This window comes from Octodon degus, unplaced genomic scaffold (assembly GCF_000260255.1).
Source record: "Octodon degus isolate 3935 unplaced genomic scaffold, OctDeg1.0 scaffold00030, whole genome shotgun sequence".
NCBI lineage: Eukaryota > Metazoa > Chordata > Mammalia > Rodentia > Octodontidae > Octodon > Octodon degus.
This window is the reverse complement of record NW_004524606.1, coordinates 7923569-7943759: the sequence shown is the minus strand read 5'-3', so window position 1 is coordinate 7943759 and position 20191 is coordinate 7923569. Positions and strand designations below refer to the sequence as shown.

At 38.2% G+C, this 20191-nt stretch overlaps 1 protein-coding gene across 8 annotated transcripts in view; it reads right to left on the bottom strand.

Moving 5' to 3' along the window:
• Positions 1–6776: 6776 nt before the first annotated feature.
• Positions 6777–20191, bottom strand: part of Mitf (melanogenesis associated transcription factor) — a 217338-nt gene continuing 203923 nt past the window's right edge. For all 8 annotated transcript variants that reach the window (XM_004629491.2, XM_004629492.3, XM_023713284.1 and 5 more), the window contains 3 exons: positions 17568–17643; positions 14208–14355; positions 6777–10248 (listed from right to left, as the gene is read on the bottom strand). In XM_004629491.2, the coding sequence (XP_004629548.1) occupies positions 9847–10248; positions 14208–14355; positions 17568–17643 (626 nt within the window). In that variant the 3' untranslated portion in view covers positions 6777–9846. The remainder of the gene's footprint in view (positions 10249–14207; positions 14356–17567; positions 17644–20191) is intronic.

Genomic DNA, 20191 nt, shown 5'->3' with positions numbered 1-20191 from the left:
GATTTCATTCTTTATGCCTGAATATTTCTTTATTCATTCATCCCTGAAATGTACTTAGGCTCTTTCCACAGCTTAGCTCTTTACCATTGGTGAGTGCCATGAGAGATAACATTGCCCTTGCATGTATGTGCCTATGTGTTTTGAACACCTTACATTTATAGGAAATATGAGTGTGCAGGTATTTCTCTGGTATGTGGACTTTAATTCTTTCAGGAACACACTGAGTACTACAGGGAGATTAAATTTGGCTGATTTTAGTTTTCTCAAAAACCTTCACAATGATTTCTACAGTGCTTGAACAAATTTACATTCCAACCAGCAAGTTAGAACAGTTCCTTTTCTCCTACATCCTCACCAACATTTATTGCTTTTTATTCATGATGATAGTTTTCTGATTGGAGTAAGATAAAATCTCAGTACAGTTTTGATGTACATTTCTCTAATGATGAAAGATACTGAACATTTTTCACATAATTATTGCTCATATTTTATTTCTTTTGTAAATTATTTGTTCAGTTCATTTGCCTATTCATTGATTGGATTATTCCTAACAGTGGCTTTTACAGGTAAAGTTTTACAATCAGCTTGAGCCTATAGAAACTTACTTACATGAAAAGTTATTTTCTTCCCCAAAGAATTCCATCCTTTTCATTAGATTTGTGTTCCCAAAATAGTACTTATATTTTGAATTTCATCAATGAAAAACTTATGGAAATTCTATTTCTCCCTTGTTATATAAATACCAACATAAAATCCACAATTTTGATTCTCAGCTCACAAAGCCTAACATGTTTACTACCTAGTTTTATAGAAATGTTGGATGGACACTGTCATAGTTTAAGGAGAGTTCCTACAAAGAAAAAGGGTTTATAAATGGAACAAAAACAGTCCCACCACTCAAAGGAGTCTGGCGCTTGCTTCTAATTCTAGTAAAACTTTTTTTTTTTTTTTTTTTTTTTTTTCAGAGCCAGGGATTGAACTCAAGCCCTTGAACTTGCCAGGGAAGCACTTATTCTACTGAGCCATCTCCCTGGCTCCTAAAACTTCTTTAATCAGGTTGCATGTATGGCAGCTGACTGGCTAAGGACCACTGGAAAAACAGGAAAGTAGAGGACAAAAATGTTTCTGCCTCCTGACACCAAAGGATGGAGTTGATGTGTTGCTCAGACAGAAGAATATCAGGTAGTTCCACAGGGGAACTTTTCCTGGTATGGGACAGGATTCTGGTAACTGGCAATGGCTTAACTGGATTAGCAGCTCTCCAAACCCCACAGGATAGCAAAGGGATTCCATCCAAAGGGACTGCCAGGAAAGGAAGGTAGGGAGTGTGGCTGTCTAGAGCCTCTCCTTAGAAATATAAGGACCACAACCTGCACTACCTCCCCAAAGCCCCAAGGACACCACTGTATTTCTGCTCAGGGTCACAATGACCTTAATGACTCTGTGCCATCAAGCACAAGTACAACCATGTTCATTACATTCTACTTCAAGAGATAGATAATAATACACTTGTGGAGTCTGTCCTCAAAGGTAAAAGGGAATTTTGGCTACTGCAAGAGTAAATTGGTTCACATCAACTTTTGTTTTTCCAAGTACTCATATAAATAAAATGTGATGATATGCTGCTTATAAACAACTACCTCCTTGATCCTAGCAGATTCTCTAAACCTGGTAAAACCTAGACTTTTACTTATTTTTAAAAATAAGACTATCTTCTTGAGAATATTACACAGAAACTTGCCAGCCCTTGTCCTCTGATATGAATGTGAATATTTTATATACAAAGGACAGGAGAACCAGTTCAACTTAAGCAAAAAAGAATTAAAAAAGAAAAAGAAAGAAATGATGTTCTGAGGGAAATAGACAAGGCAGATGAAGCCTCTCTTCCAATAAGGGGTCAGTACCCTCCTCTGTAAGAAAAGTAAAACCTAATCTGAAACCTGAAAGGCATTAGCTGCTTGAAAACCAAGTAGATCCAGAGGAATGGGCCTAGACATCCTGCAAGTTTACAGGGCTGTTCCTTTCTCCTCTGGAGGGGCTGAAGCCATCTTTGCTCAATGGGTACAAGTGTGAGTAGACACAGCCTGCTTCTTCTAGCCAGTAATACTTGCGTCAGGATTAAGCATGACTAACCTTCTCATCAGACTGGGAGGAAGGAAAGACTTCAGGCCAGCCTACAAACTCTGAAGGTGTGTTTGGGGCCATCAGCTATCTTACCAGCTCATAAGGAGTCAGCCTAAGAGTGAAGCCACAGTGGAGAACAGAACTAAGGAGAATGAAGTCGAATGTGCTTCCATCATAAAGCTGTTATTATCTTCTACCATTCTGAGTTTCATCCCTGGAGTTCATTTTGGAAGTCAAGAAGTCAGTCATTTTGGTGTAAATCAATTGAAGTTCAGTTTCTTCTTTTTGCAGCTAAAACTACGGGGAGAGCCATGAGGCTCTGGAACTTACAGAAGAATCTATGCACATCTAGAGGAACATGTGCTTAGTGAGTCTTCTGAATTGTTTATGGGAAGACTTCAGTCTTTGGGTCTCCATTGAGTAGAGAACTCAGTGCAAAAGGTGGAGAGATGTAGAACTGCTCACAGAAATCAACGAAGGATATTCAGTCTTAGAGATTTAATACCCACTCTCATTTCCATCACCTGAGGTTAAGGTTAGAGGAAGACGAACCCCAAATGGATGCATCTGGGAGGGCAAGAGACTGGCAACCACAGAACCTGTCCAATCCCTCCTGGAGTCAATAACAATGAGTACCTGCTGTCTTGCCTACCCACAATCCTCCTCTTTTCTCCTGGGATAGCACTATTCCCTGGGTTCGGGTGGATCCCATTTCCTTTTAGTCCATTGTTTAGGCTCTGCAGAGTAAAAATAGTGGAGCAGGCACGTGGTTTGGAACTGGCCAGTTGTTGTGGTCATCTTTGGGCCACAGTGATTATAGTAAGGAAGCATGAGCAGAACTAATCCAGGGACTCTGATGTAGCACCTGGAAAAAGAGATTCTGGCTTTCCACTGGACCTTGGGATTGCCAGAGGTGACTTCCTGGTGAAGACTCACCTGCAAAGAGAATAAAGTCAAGACAATTAAAGATGGGCAGATCAATCAAACATTGAGTTTTTGAGCCCAGGAATACAAGGTTGCATTATATTTCTTGTGTTCTAAGCCGATACATCCCTCTTTTCTGTTCCACTGCAGTGAAATCCTTATTCACCATTTATTCCCACAAAATGAGTTGAAGTTCAGAAAACAGATTTTAAAAAAGACATTGAATAAAAGAAATCTCTAATCTCATCTGTACAGAATGGAAAAGATGAGCTAATATGTCTTTCCTTGGGGCATTCAAACTTATAGAACAATCTCAGTAATTACTATAATACACTGAAACTATAATAGTTAATGTAGCTTTTTGGGGTTGGCCTACAAATAGTTAACTACTAAACTTTTGAATATAACATAATCCATGCATTATCATTTATTGGTATTAAAAAGAATATGATTGGTAAGATGTTAATTATGAATACAACAACATTCTTTTTCTTATTTTTGACTTTTTGAGACAGGGCCTCCCTACACAGTTCAGATGGGCCTTGAGCTCAAATTGCATCCTCTGCTTCAGCCTCCCAAATGCTGGGATTACAGGTGTGCCCCACCACACCCAGCTCTACAACATTCTTTCTTACCTCCTTTCACTAGAAACAAATCAGGAAAACCTACAGTAATTGACTAAGCTATAGCCAAGATTGCCACCTACTTCCCAATTACTATCAGTTTTTAAAGGCAGTAGGACACACACAATGTAGAGGACATTTAAAAAAACTATTCTTAAAAAAGGTAATTAAACCTGCACATAACCTGAATTGATCGTTTTGTTGAAATAAAAACATGTTATTTTAAAAGTGCAGAATAATTTTTAATGGCAATCGTTTCCTTAACTAGAATTTTATCATTTTGCTGGGAAGGAAAAACTGCTTGCAGAATCATGAACAAATACAAACATACTTAGGAAAAAGGGAGAAACATTCTTTAACAACCCCACAGAATTTCTGCACACTTTCCAGAATGTTTCCAAATATGTACTTTAGAATCACTCACAGGTGTCCGTCAGTCTGCCTGTCCCCCACAAGACTGGAAACTTCGCTCATGACTCCGGGGCCCAAAGAAAACTCTCAAGGCACATTAGCATATCTCAGAATGTGAGAAGTCTTGCAGTTTGAGATAGCTGCTCAGATTTGCTTAGCCCAGCATTTCCCAAAGTTAACTTTCCCAAGATTAACTATAGCGTTTCACACCCCCACCCAGCCCCACCTCCAAACCTCCATTCCTCAAAGCAACTTTTGGAACAGCTTGTGGAATTAGTTCCATAAAGCAAAGTTTGGGAAACTCTAGTTTAGTGGTTTCTATCTCCACAGATTTTGCTGTCTGAATAATATATAAGGGATTTTGAGTGACAATTGCACCCATTTGAATATATCTTCAACTGACTCCATAATTAGAAATTTAAAATGCAAATTTTTCAAAAGCAAACTGTCTTTACCATTTAGACATGTTGCTGAAATTTATTTGATTTTGTGTATACTCATATTACTTTCCAGTGTATCTGGTATAGGTTAATAGGATCAAAAGACTGATAAATATTGAAGACAGATAGGATTAAGCATGTCTGAATTGTATGCATATACAGTGCTTGACAATTTAATATGACAAATATATCTAATCCGTGAGGAGGTACATTCCTCTGGGGACAACTGGGATTATAGAAGCTTCATTTATAATTTGTACAAGATGTACATTATGGATTCCTGTTCGTATGGGTGGGTGGAGAAGTGAAGCCATGGCTATTGAGCCGCAGATGTGGCAGAAAAGAATTAAAATATCGTCACCACTTCTCTCTACATATAATGGAAGTCTAACTTTGCATCACTCCTTTTAAGCAAGTTTTGCTCATGCTACTTGGCTATATATTAAATGCTGCTGGCATACACAAAACAGTAAAGGCAGGGTAAATTTAAAGGCACATTCCTATTGGCTGGATTACGAAGATTAGCTTCTCAGATGCTGTTCCAAAGAAGCCTTCCAATACAAATGTAATTGAAAATAAAGTCCTGAAAAACATTTCAATATTGATAGGAATGCGAACAGACACGATGGAGTCAAGACACCACTCTTATGTATATAATACTGGCAACATTTAATTCTCTAAGGAATATAACAGAAATTTCAGGTTAAGCAAGGTATATTTTCTGGAAACAGTCTATTATTCTCATGCAAAGCACATATGCAGAGTACACAGGTTTGATGCAGTTTAAATTTTAGGTCACTTGTGCTAAAGGCATAATTGCCCTTTTTGCAGCACTGGGACTGAACTCTAGCCCTTGCACATGCTCACCCAGTGGTGTGCTACTGAGCTATTGCCTCAGACCAAGATATTTTTAAAATGTGATCAAGTATGTATGTTCTCCAAACCATTCTAACATCAGATACTAAAGCAAGAAAGGTCCTCTTCACCAAAGCAATCTCCTTTGCCTTACCAATTCACACAAATGTTGTTTTGTGGCCCTGGGAACTGAACCCAGCACCTCATGCATGTTAGGTATAGCTACATCCCAGCCTTATGCAAATCTCTGACCTATGTTACATTTCAAGTGTGGTGTTCATGCCCCTGTGGGAACATAGGATGATTTCAGACAATCTTTCTATTTTAATAATGATTACAATAGAAATATAAAAGTAGTTGCAGATTACTGAGATTTCCTACATGCTGCCAAGCAAAATTTCTAGATATTAAACGTGTGGCCTTCCCAAGACCACTCTGTGGTAGCTATTATTTAACATCTCCAGTGAGCAGAAATGAGGCTGAGGTACAGGGAGGGGAATTAGTCACATTAAGATGTAGCTGCAGACCCCTCCTGAGATGAAAAACCCCAACTTTCAACTTACCTGCTTTTGATTTCACCTAGAAAATTCTCTTCTTCGGGTAGGGAATCTTCCCATTTTTACACATTTTAAAGACACCACAAGTCATATTTCTATGGGAAATATAAATAATTCAAATAATTCTGAAAAAGAAAGGCCTCAATTATTGTATATTACAATTTGAGAGAAAAATTAAAACTGAGAAAAAGCTGACAGCTCCGAAGCATTACAGAAGTTTCTTGCTCATTTTTCTTCAGAGGTTAAACCAGAATATATTTTTTTAAAAAGGGCAGAAGTTTAAGGTCTAGCTAGGGAATAAAGACATGTTTTGTCTGACACTTTCCAATTCAAATCCAACATTTATCAAATGGTTCTTAAGTACTGTATTAAAAAAAAAAAAATCCAGGATCTGGCAGGCTGGGTATCTGACGCTTTCATTACGGTAAATTTGTATTTTTAAAAACCCAGTATCTTTTCTGTAAATATGCAAGTGTTTCTCTGGCAATGTCCTTGTTTTTTTATAGCTGCATTTGACTGAAGCATTTCAAATAAAATTCTTTTATCTAAAATGGTTTCTTGGCATTTCAGAGTTTAAAGTCTCCCCAAAATCAGAGGGAATAAGGAGTGCTACATAATCATACTTCACTTAAGTATAAGTCATAAAGTAATAAAAATATTTCTAACCCAAAAAGTATCATCTTATAGTAGCATTTAAAACAAAATAATGTACTGCTGATATTTAAAAATTTTTCTTGCAACTTGTAATTCATTAGATGAGAAGAAAACTGCACACTATCGTTTTTCTTTATAAGGAAAACAACATTCAACACTGGCATTAACTAAACACAACTGGCCATCACTATGTGAAAAACAAAATGCTTTAATGAAGCTACCAAGAACAATAGTTCAATTATTTCATTGGATACATTAATATCAATCCATAATATACAGTGCTATGGACCATACAGAAATTACTGCTGCATCCAACAGCAGGTGACTATTATTAACATTACAGTACCAAGAGTCCTCAAGAGACAGTCATTTGTCATTTTATCAAGAAATAGGGTTTTTATACTGTTATCAACATCAACTTTTCCCCAGTGCATTTTTCAAAAATATTAAGTGCATTCTTTTGTGCTTTATTTTATATCTTTTAATATCCTATGTATTTTATTTGTTCTTATTGCTGCATTGTTTAAAAACAACCAGAAAGAACTCTGTCGTTCTTAATGTATGACCAGGTTGGTCGTACAGTTTTTGGCAAAGTCAGAAGGTTTGGTATGTCCATTGTCTTACCTACAGGCAGGCGGACAATTTTGGTGTTTTGGTCACTCCAAATGGAGGCCCAACCCTGAGGCACAATTCTACACCCAGGGATGGGGGGAGTGGTGTGGATCATTCTCTTGTTAAAAACAGAAAGCCCCAAACACTGCCTTTTGGCTTAAATAGTCCCTAAGATGAATCCACAGACTGTCTGGCAAAAAAGAAAGAAAGAAAACCACGCCCAAGGTCGCAGCATTCTCCTGAACTTGCTCACCCACCACTCCCAGCAACTGTGTCCTAAGGAGACAGGAAGCAGGTGATACAGGTCCAGGAGCTAGAGCGGTTAGGCGGTGGCACAGGATGCCATACACACTCTCTCAGCAAGGCTTTCCAGCAGGCTGCTTCACCACAGCTGTAGTCCTTTGGCCATGGTCAGTTCACCTTTGGTCTATTGTTAAAATCCCTCAAAATCAGCTAAGAAAAACTGGCATCATAGCATCGCAATCCTCCACTTTCACACCTCCCCCCATATAAATATGAAGAGAAAAATAGACAATGCTATGATTGTATCAACGAACACTATGGTACAATTTGCTGTTCATGCAGATTTGCATCACTATTCTAGGAAAAGAGCTATGCAATTAAGAGGGTTGAAAGAATGGGAACTAATCTTCCCTACCCCCTTAAGTAATAAAGCTATAAAAGTGATAGCATCATCAGTGTTTCCAAGGATTCTTCTTATTGCCCACTGTGCCTGGGGGTGGCGCAGGTGGATTATTTCCACTGAAGCCACCCATTCGCACAGCTGACGGTCACTCCTTTCGGATCCCTCCAACACCCATCACCACTTCACATTTGACATTTAAACACTTTAAAAAACACTTCTGAATAAGGTTTCCTGATGAAAGAAGTTGGCACTCTGTCACTAAAATATATCTCATATTAAAAATATGTGAAGGAAAATGGGAAGCTCTTATATGGTCTACATAGGCACCATGCTATGTGTTCCTGTCAACTAGAGATACCATCTTGAAACTTTCTCCTACATTAAAATTCAGTCAGTGCTGGTCCAAAAAAGACTACTGCTATGTTTAAGGCACTTCATTCTGAATGGATATGCTTTATGCCACTCGCTATTCAACTGTAGGCTGCTACTGAGAAATTCCATTCCCCAGCCTGGCTTGTACCACTATGTCTATCATCTGTATAAAACACCTAGGTTTGATACGAATTAACACTACTGTTATTGCATAGGGCTACACAAATAGACAATGCACTGAAACTAACTTTACAACACTGCTGCTTGTTAAAACATTATTATCAAGTAACAGTAATTTGCCAATCCATTATTTTTTTTCTTTAAAAAAAAATCCAGTGAGTTTGCTGAAATAAACCCCAATTTTAATTACCATAATGGGCATAGTAATACTATGGTTATGTTTTCCAAGAGTATTGCTTATTTTTATGTCCTAAAAATAAATACGTAACTTTATTCTAGAAAGCCATGATTTAACCTATTAATACTATTCCTTAAATGTGCTGAAAAATATTTCTGAGACAGTAATATACAAAATATTTTTAAAGCTCTCTTTAAACACAAGACCTTGCAAAAAAAGTTTTCTTTCATGGCTATACAAAGAATGCAGAAAGCCACCAGTGAGATGTAAAAATATTGAAAACTTGCAATTTTAAGATGCATATTCTTAGAAATTAATACAAACACTGAAAAGAATGATGATAATAAAAGTCTGTATAAATCAAATGACTAATACACAATTTAAAAATAAAAATAGTAAAGCCAAATAGAAATGTGCCCAGTTTGGTTGTCTTATCAAAAGCAAAAATGAGGGGAAAGAAAGAAAACTTTCGCTGCTCCTCAGTATTTTTACTGTGAGAAGACATTCATTTCCATTTCAAAAGAAAATATATCTTATTAAAAATTAAATCATACTCATTAATTCATTAATGAAGAAAACTCACTGCAGAGAGTACGAGAGAGAGCAGGAGTAACTCTGCCGGGAGTTCTGGTCTGACTCCTTTCAGCATGGGTTGGTATCAATTATATCTTCTAACCAGATAATCATTATTAAAATGACTGCTTTTTTTTTTTTGCCTTTTATAGAACATACCAAACTATTCTTCCAATAATTTGCAGTATAAAGACTAAATAACACTAGATAGGTACTGTGTATTAAGGCAGTACCAATAAATCAATATGCTTAGAAAATGGAAAAGGGTTAGTATGAAGGTTTCTCTCTTTTTGTTTTTGGTTGCTTTACATTCTTTTTACTTCAACTTTACATTTAATTTCTACGCAATTCACAGGCATAAAAATCTCAAATCAAGTTTTCCCCTGAATAAAAATGGACAGATACTTCTCTGATGCAAAATCCACTTGCTCAGAAAGCTCATGCCAGAGGCGAATTCAGTTCACAGATACTGCACACTTATTGTACAATACTTTGGAGGCATTTGTAGTTGTAAAATAGAATATACAAGTCTGTTTCACAAAATTCTAAAAATAAAATATATCCTGGGCTATTGATAAAGCATGAAAAAAATTCATAGTAAGGAAGGAAAGTTATCAAGAAAACCCCTTCAGGTGAACTATGAGGTCTACTAATCAAGGCAGGAAGCAGTTCGTGCGACTGGAGTGGGGAGGCCTCGCTAACACGCGTGCTCTGTCTCCTCCATGCTCATGCTGCTCCTCCGGCTGCTTGTTTTGGAGGCTCCTGGGGACACAGATGACAGGAGCGGGTCAGTCACACCAACAGGAGAGAGAGTGTCATCCATGAGGATATCTTCCAGTTTGGATGCCATTTTCGTGGGGACGCTGTAGGCAGGGTTGCTCTCGGTCCCTGTGCCCAGGCTGCTGCTGAAGCTGATGGTGCCATCGGTGAGATCCAGGGTGGTCGTGCAGCTCAGGTCGGGGTGGTGCTGCACAATGTCTTGACTGCAGTTCTCAAGAACTGGTTCTTGCTTGATGAGTCGATTCACCAAATCTGGAGAGCAGAGACCCGTAGATGGAATAAGGGAAAGTCCGTGAGCTCGAGCCTGCATTTCAAGCTCCTGTAACAGAAGACAAAATTAGGGACTTAACCAGGTGAAGCACTGAGGAATTTTAAAAAGTAGTGAAATTGTTCCATATGATATACTATGACAGTGGCTATATGTCAGCACACATTCGTCCAAATCCAAAAAATGTGCACTACCAGAATAAATATAAATTAGGGACTGTCAACCAGGGGTAGTGGCTCAAGCCTAAAATCCCAGAACTCTGTGAGGCTAAGGCAAGAGAACTGCAAAATGGAGTACAGGCTGAGCAATTTAATGAGCCCTGTCTCAAAATAAAAAATAAATAGGGCTAAGAACGTATTCCAGTGCTAAGACTCAGAGTTCAATCCTGGGGGCTGCAAATAAAAAGAAAGAAAAGGAAAGGGAAAGAAAAGAAGAAAGAAAGAGAGAGAGAGAGAGAGAGAGAGAGAGAGAGAGAGAGACAGGTTCATCAAGTTGAATAAATGTACCACTGTGCAGAGTCTAGAGAAAGGGCACTTTCTGCAGCTTCCACTCATTTTTAATGGGAATCTTAAATCACCCCCCACCAAGGTCTATTAAATCAAATGCTGAGAAGGGAAACAATTCACAAAGTTAATGTCTGCTACTCTTTAAAATTAATAAATTCCGTACTTCCTAAACTACAGGTACCATTGATAGCCTATGAACTTTGTGTGGCATATGGATTTTACTATATATTAAATGTCAAGAGATAGGTTTTAATGGATATTAATATTCAAAACAAGAATAAGTTGAAAAATACGTTTTAAAAAATTAAAATGGGAGCTAATAAAACCAGAAGACATGTGGTACCCAGCAGGTACATGCATTTCATTAGTAAGCCCTCTGGTTAGTTAAAAGCTAAATAAAACTTCTATTTTTCTCTTTTTAAGTTTAAATTTTTCAACAGCAACTAAACTGTTAAAAGCTAAATACTCAATAAGTTGTTGGGGTCTTAAAGAAATAGTAGGCATTTCTTTTGGTCTAGGGTGCAGGGAAAAGTTACTAAGACACACTAATTGCTCCCTGGAGTAAGAAGTGTAGGTGGTAATGGCAAAAGCTGTGCAGACTCTACACAAGTAATAAAGTCTTAGAAGCATCATTTAACTTATCTCACTGTGGCAAAAAAATCTATTTTTAATTGAACAATTAAGTTCTCATCTATAAAAATATTTCATTCTATACTTTATTCATTTAACTTTTTATTATGATCTATATTGTGTCCCCAGTATGTATATATTGTGAAATCCTAACTCTCAAGTACCTTAAAATGCAACTCTATTGGCAGACAGGGTCTTTAAATAGGTAATAAATGTAAATGAGTTATATGAGTAGAACCTACCCTATGAGGACGGATGTTCTCAGAAGAGGAGATTGGGACACTGACACAGAGGGGCAGACCACATGAAGAAACAGAAACAGTCAAGGGGGCCTCAGAAGGAAATAACCCTGCTGGCACCTGCTTCTTAGAAATAACTTTTCATGCTTTAAGCCACCTAGCCGGTGTACCTTGCTGTAGCAACACTAGCTGACTAATAAATTTCCTAAGTGTCAGTGACTACTCTGGGACCTCATTTCAAAATGCCTTCAAAGCCACACATGGTAGCATGTCAGAAAGGGCAACATAGGAGGATTGAGAGTTTGAGCCCAGCTTGAACAACTTAATGACTTATTGAGACTATCTCAAAATAGGTTTGGGGTTACAGGTTAGAGGGAAGGTCCTCAGTTGTGTCTCCACTACTAGAAAGCAGCAAAGCCAAAAACCCTTGGATGGCTCTCCCTTTTCCCTTTCTGACTATCCCCGGAAACTCCTAAAATGAACCCAACTGATTCCCAAAAATCACTTTGCTTCCACATTCTTACATCACCCTATCTTTCTCATACAATAAAACATAAATCTGAAGCAATCCACCTGAACTCATCAGAGAGGGAAAGTCCACTCACTCTTGTCTAAGCCCTGGAAACACTGGTGCCTGAGAAAGCCACGTTCAGTCTATGTTAGCACTGTTGGACCCCCCAAGATGCTTTTCTGAAACCCTGACAAGTAAGTGATGGGAGGTGGAGGTGTCACAGAGCCTGCGTGTTCCTTTACACAATCCCCAGAAACAAGTCTCTCGAGGCAACATTTCAAAGCCCTGGGCTGTTTAATAAAATGGCAGTTCCACTGATAATAAGGCTTCATGCTCTGCCTTCTGTGAAAATTTCTGCATGCATCGCTTAGATTGAAAATGAAAGGACACCCGAAGGCCCAAGCTACAAACGTGGGCTCTTCTAAGTCCACACCAATATGCTAATAAAAGCAGTACCTCCAGACATACAGTTTGTTTTTTCAATAAATAAATAAGCAATAAATAAAGTTGGATTGAGAGAGGCAAAATCTCACTCTAATACCTTGTTATTTAATTAAAAACATTTGTCAGCTGACTAAAGCAATTATTTAGATTTCCAAATAAGATGGTAAATCTTACGTGGAGCACTCGGTTTCTTAACACCCCAGATCTTTGCTAATTAATACTATTTTCTACTGTATGCTGAAGTTCTAATGATAGGTTCACAGTCACTGGAGGAAAACCAAGATACTGCCATCGATGGAACTGCCAATGCATATCATAATATTCACATCTCATGAATATACATGTTCTTGGGACCTTGAAATAAAACAAAAACTAGCTTCTCTTTCAAAATAGTTACTACACTTTAATATTTTTATAAAGAAATAACATATACCCTCTTAACACATAATCAATCGGATTTTACAAATGGTTATACTACTGCCCAGGCTTGACGGTGCATTCCAATAACTGCAGCTGGGCTATACAGTTCCAGGGCAGCATGAACTACATAGTGAGAATCTCTCTCTCCGTCCCAGAAGAGACAGAGAAAATGAGAAAAACACCCATGTAGGCCGCTTTGATCAACGACACAAAATAGACTCTTGATGACAGCTTTAGAACAGGTTTTGTCTTCAAATGCAGCCGAGTACCTGAGAGAACCTAGGAATTGAAAGGAAAGAGGGATCCTTCCCCATTTCTTGGCCCCATGGAACATACTATTGTTCCTTGGGCATAAATGGTACACAGGTAGTCCCTATTTAATATCTTTCCTCTAAGAAGATAAAATTTAAGATATACATGGTATAGTTTCACTACATATAACTACTTCCAAGAATTATATCCTTCTTACATAATTTTCTTGAGTGTCCTCTATAAATATAGGTTTGTCTTTCAACCAAATAAGGGCATTTTTACAATTTATCAAGTTCAGCCAATGCTCATCATTTGTAGTAGCTATGGTCCCTTAAGTGACTAAAAACATTGAATTAGTAAATATAAAATTACTGTTCCTATGGGAAAGATAGGATTAGAATCCTCTAGTGACAAAGTTTTCATCAACTGATCAATATACAACCTTGATCGATGTAGGTTGCTATGTAAGGCATCTTTTACTGAATACATATCGTTGATTCCTTCATCTTGAACTCAGAGCTAGCAGTACTGTAAGGCATGCCTGGAGAAAGTGTACCTAACACCAGTGTCGTTTCTGAAGGTGCATTCCAGGCTCCTTGCGCTCATGAGACAGCACTTCAACACTGCACCTAGGGCCTGTTCAACACAGAAGAGTCACCAACACGAAGCACACAAATGTGGAAAACATGACACTAAGCAGGCCAGAACATGGCGTGCTAATGGCAGGAGAGCTGAGACAAGAAGGCTGGCCCTTGACCTCAAGCTGGGTTGGTAGGCTTCCAGCGATGACGAACAGCTCAGATTTACCACTTTGCACATATCCAAGAGTGACTGGGAAAAGCACCACGAATATTGATGAGGAGGCCACCTACACGTACAGAATCTATGAAGAGCACAGTTCTCCTATACTAGGATCACGTCAGGCAACCCCTGATGGCTCATTATATCCTTCTCTGTCCCATTTCAAAGCCAGCAATGCACTCGCAGTGCCCACCACGCAGAGGGTACCTGTATTCTGAGCAGCAGGTGCCGGTTGGCGTGCTCCAGTTTCTTCTGTCGGTTTTCAAGTTCTTTTGCACGTTGCTGCTCCCTTTGCAACTTCCGGATGTAGTCTACAGATGCCTTCAAAATGGTTCCTTTGTTCCAGCGCATGTCACTGTGATGAAATGGAATAAAACAGACTTTGTAAGATTTGAGGCTTAAGAAAAATTTAGTATTCAAAGCATTAATTTCATCAGATGTAATAGTAACTGCACAGCAATAATAGCTATATTCATTATGCATGTGCCATGGGCTGGACACTGTCTACCTATTCTCTATACACTGTCTTACTTAATCCAGACAAGAACTTTGTTAAGGTAGGGACATAATGCCAATGTTCAGAGAGAGATAATTCAAATTGTCCTAGGTCAAAGAGCTACCCTAAGGTGGAGTCAAGACTTAAATTTAGTCCTCTTGATTACAAGATCAATATTCTTAAATGCTATAGTAAGTAGTTGCAGGTTTCTAGAACTACAAAAATTTACTCATTTGGACAGAATAAGCAATGGTAAAAAGAAGTGTGTGATTCCACTGCTTGTTTGTGGCTTCTTTAGATTTTTATTTCAAATCATGGCAAACAAGTTCTCAAAGCTCTGTGTTCTGTCACCTCAACTACATGATGATGCTACACATATGTAAGCTGCTATATATATGTGTTACTGGAATCAAAGGGGGCACTTTATATGATATACTCTGAGAAGTCCTCAACACAGGAGCAAACAATGGAGCAGATGGTAAGTGGTCAACACAACATTGATAGTAGGAATTTTTCCATAGAACTTACTATAGGCCACATTTACTCTTGACCTCAACGGGTAGGGACTTATATGATCCTATTTTACTGAATGGAAACAAATGTACACAGAGGTCAAGAAGTTTCCCCAAGGCTACAGAGCTACAAGGTGGCAGAGCTAGGAAGCCTAGAGCACCTGGCTCTAGGCTTTCCTCTTCTAAGCCGTGATACCCTTCTCCTAGGTGAGTCTTCACATCAACTATGCTCCTTAGTACTGTTCTCATGCCCCCTTTTTCAGCAGATGAGAAAAACAAAGGCCAGAATACAAGTAACTTCTCCAATGTCAAGCACTAGCAAGAGACTGTTTTGGAATTCCAGCCTAGGTGGCCAAAACTTGGTGCCTCTTGATTCTTGTGCATATGCCTCTAATACACTGCATATGAGAAAATTAAGACCATCATTATTAACATGTAAGGGAAAGCTCTGGAAGATTATAGAGCACTCCAGAAAAACAATAAAGAACAATCTGTTTATGTAAAAACACCTATATTGCTTGAAATCAATCTGAACTCTTATAGAAAATTTTCACTATAATGATGAGAATAACAATGGAAGATGAGAGCAAACACAAAAACTCGGCTGGAGAACTACTTACTCCACTTATAAACTGCTGGAGCAGATCAGAAATACCAGGTGTCAAGTGTGAAGGAGGGACCATCAAAACAAGTCACCTACTAATTGGTGCTTTTATGCATTAGAATAGATGAACAAAACAACTTCTTCCAGAAGAGGGACAGCTACAGCCCCCAGAAAATTCCCTAGAATTGATCCCTGGGGTCTCGGCACCACAGGTGGCAACCCAGAGAGGTGTCCTGAGATGCAGAGAGAGCACAGGGATCTCATGTTCAGGGCTAAAGCCAAAGGAATAGAAACTTTAACAATCAGAAAGAAACATAATTATAATGACTGATACCTGACCTGGGCCAGTAAAGTGAGAAATCAGAATTGAAACTTTCAAGCAAAGGACCCACTCCAGTTTTAAGAACTCATCATTTCAACCAGTTATCTGGAGGTTTAACACCTTGTGAGACTCGATCAATTATGTTTCTGGACTAAAAGGGAAGGCACTCAGATTTTTTTTTAATAATAAGAGGAATCTTTTTTCATGCAGAAGCATACACAAAACCCCAATGTAAAAAAGAAAATCAACAAAAGCAGACTTGCTCTGCTGGAAGAGAGGCTGCGGGCTGGGACATCATTGGTCAGAATGCACCTCCTTAGCAGCCCCAAGGCACATTCTGGAAAACCTTGGCACAGATTACAGTCTGTTTTATCTTAAAACAATGCCTACAATGAAAGATCAGTATCAGTTCAGATTATAAACACCTAAGTATTCTAATATAATGGAAAAAGAAGATATGCAAATCCAGGCTTTCACTACAGCCCCATAATTCCATAATATGTTACTGAAGAGATTCGCATGCTACAGTTTAAACGAATATGCTAAAAAGTGAAAGCTGATAAAGAACAGGAAAATGGGAATTCAATTTCAACCATCATGCAAGATTGACTATAGGAAATGAAGGTCACAGCCCTTTAGGAGGATAAATTTGTGCTGCAGCACTGAGAATTTCAGTGTTTCTAGGTTGCAAATGCCTTTCTTTGAAACCTAGGAAAGCCAGGTGGTAAAGATGGAAACTGTGCTGGCACATTCATCAAAGCACCTCACAATAGGTAACAGTTTTATTTTATTTTGCTACAAATTCCCTGACAATAATGTGAATAGCAAATTTAATAAGCCTTGCATGAATAATGCTTGATTGCACCTTTACATTTTATTAGATAGCTAAAAGGTCACATTCAAAGGCTAATTTCATAGAACGCCTGTGGGGGCCATTAAACTGTATATATCCCCTCACCCCCACTTCAAATGGGCCAATTTCTAATGGATAAAAATTGTGTATTTGTTGTCCTACTTGATGACATTGCAGGTAACTGTGAAGCAGTAAGATAAAAATTTTAGAGAAAATGATCTTTATAGCTACTATGCCTAAGATGAGGGGTAGAAGAAAACCAAAGGCTGAAATCCAAATTCGCTGACTTGTATTTAACAAGAGGGTTAATCATTTCCCTTATTTCCTACATTGCAAAAACATATAAAGAATATGCAAGTTTTCATAAAAAGATTGACCTTTTGTCTGTTGAGCACAGTGAACTTTAAGTTTTCAACTATTCATTAGTGTCTAGAGATACTGTTGAAAAGTGAAGAAAGAGTACATAGTCTTACAAATCTAAATCCTGTACTACGTGAATGTAAAGCATTTTTTTAATAGCTTGGAACTTGTCAAGGAATCTCGGATTTCCAAAAGCTCACTTCCTCACAATCCAATCTGATCATTTAATGTCCAGTAATCATCTTGGACAATTCAGTGCATTTCTCTTGAAATTATAGGGAGTATTTAGAAAACAGGAACAAAGAGAGAGGAGGGACTTCTTAACTCTGGTTTTTATAACTCCATTTTTTTTTGCAACAAACGAGAAAACATGAAGGTGCAAAAAATATATGATGCAGATTAACACGCAATTGTACTCACGGATCATTTGACTTGGGAATCAAAGTACCTAGTTCTTTAATGCGGTCATTTATGTTAAATCTTCTTCTCCGTTCGACTTCAAGAAAAGAGTGCAGAAAAGGGCTATTAGTAACAGTACCACATGTGCGTTTAGCAGATCTTATTAAAGGCATGTACACATGAACTTCACCAGGCCAGGGCAATGTAAATCTGAACCTACTTTTCCCCTTGTTCTTGCTGTGCATTTGGTATTGTGGTTAAAGCACTTTTTAAAATGAGCTATCTTTGTACAGAACTTTACCATTTACAAAGCCCTTAGACACACAATTTTTCATCTGATCCAGTAACGACTCTGAAATCAGATTTCCTGTCCTCAGCTACAAATGACAAAATTGCTTCGGCGATATCAAGAACTTGCTGAGGACAGCGAGCAAAGTGAACAGCTGGGACTCCAGCCTAAAACTAAGCAGAAGGGCTCAGCAAGCAGTCTGCAGAGGGCAGGTAGCAGACTCTTCTTGTTTTGTAGGCCAAGTGCCAATACAGAGGGTATTTATGTAGATACTTACATAATGAGACAGAAAACAAACTTCCAACATTTTTTTACAAAACTCAAAAAATAATATGAATTATGCTCTATAATACAAATCAAAATTAATGAAAATTATTAGAATTAGAATGCTTAAATTTAAATTTCATGATTTACATGTCACAAAATATTACTCTTGGTTTCCTTTTAACCACTTATAATTTAACAGAAAACATTCTTAGCTTACAGACTGGCAAAAACTCCTACTCTAACCTAGCACAGCCCAAAATAAATACAAATTCCTTATGCAATTTTAAATTTTCTCATAGCCACACTGAAATAGGAAAAAGAAAGATAAAGTTAATGTCAATATTTTATCAGTCCAATTATACTGAAACCATTATTATTTCAGCAGGTAATCAACATCAAAATTCACAAACCAGATTGATTAACATTCTTTTCTCTACACTGAACTGTGACATCCAGGTGTAATTCTCATGGCTTCACAACCCCAAGAACCCATCTGAAGTGCTCAATCGGGATGAACAGAAAGCCACCACCAGAGAGAGCAGCATGCTCCCAGTACAAACGTCCAGGCCGTCTAGTCACAGCAGCCTTCCTAGCAGGACTCCTATCTCACGAATCTAGCAGTACATTCCAACTAAATTATCACTTTCTTAGAAGAGGGTAACATAGAGAAGCACATGAGGTGAGTGGTTTTTTTGTTTGCTTTTGTTGTTGTTGTTGTTGTTTTTTTTTTTTTTTTTTGCGGAACCAGGGATTGAACTCAGACCTTTGCACTTGCCAGGCAAGTGCTTATTCTACTAAGCCATCTCCCCTGCCCGAGGTGAACGTTTTTAATTTACCTCGTCTACCACCTAAGTTCCAAGTAAGTTAAGGTCTAATAAATTAAGTGTACTTTAAATAACTTAAAATAAATATTTATATTCTTTAATTGGTTCACCAATAGTCTGTGTCTTTTGATGAATAATATCATTCTCTATTTTTCCAAAATAAATTGCAGTTTATATTGGCTGAGTAGTTATTCCAGTGGCTAAGTCATATTTATAATGCTGTCTTATCATTAAACTTTTATATAATAGAAACCTTAAGTGATAGTCCATAGTGCTAAAGAAGGAATTTTTAGATTCCTGATCTACTAGATAACTTCTTGTAAAACTGTTTATCTTGATTATTTTTTCCTTTTGTTAAACACAATAATCATAAAATTCAGACACTTAAATATATACAGTAATATAAAACTTCCTTGTGGTGCAGTGTCAAGTTTCTTACATATCCTTTGAGATTATTCTAATGTTTTAAAAATCCACACCGCTGAGATACACCCCTTGGAATGTTTCCTGAGTGACACTCACTTCCTGGCCACCTCCTGGCTGGGAGTACTGCAGACCCTGATGCCTCCCATATTTCTATCTCCAGCCCAGATATATCCCTGGAACTCCAGACTCCTCTCTGACCACTAGACTTCTCTGTATGCTTGGATGCCCACAGGGCAGGCCACATCCTGATCTTTTCTACTCAAATGAGTCTATCGGGCAACTCAGCTCATTTAATGATAACCATATCCTCCCAATTGCTTAGGCCAGAATCTTGTAATCAGTCATGTACCTCCCTTCCTTTCACACTCTACATCTGACCCATCATTAAATCTGTTGGCTCTGCCTTCAAAGTATTTCTAGAATCCATTTATTTCCAGCCTCCCTTGCTACCTAAGAAATGCTATCATCATCCCTTGCCTGGATGACTTCAAGCCCCCTCCCCCATCTCTGCTTCCTCCATGCCCAGTGTACCCTGTCACTTTGGGGTCTCAAGAATATAGCAGCTAGGGGCTGGGGGTATAGCTCAGTAGCATAAATGCTTGCCTGGCAAGTACAAGGGCCTGAGTTCAACCCCTGGTTCCAGAAAAAAAAAATACAGCAACTACAGGAATCCTATTAAAACGAAAGTCAGAACATGCCAATCCTTTACTCAAAACCCTCCAATTAGTTCTTATTTCATCTAGACGAAGTCAGGTCCTCAAGGATCTCATGCGCTCCCAGCCCTCTGATACCAGTTTCTCTCCTTTCTCAGTGAGTGCATTCCTTACTTTGATTTATTT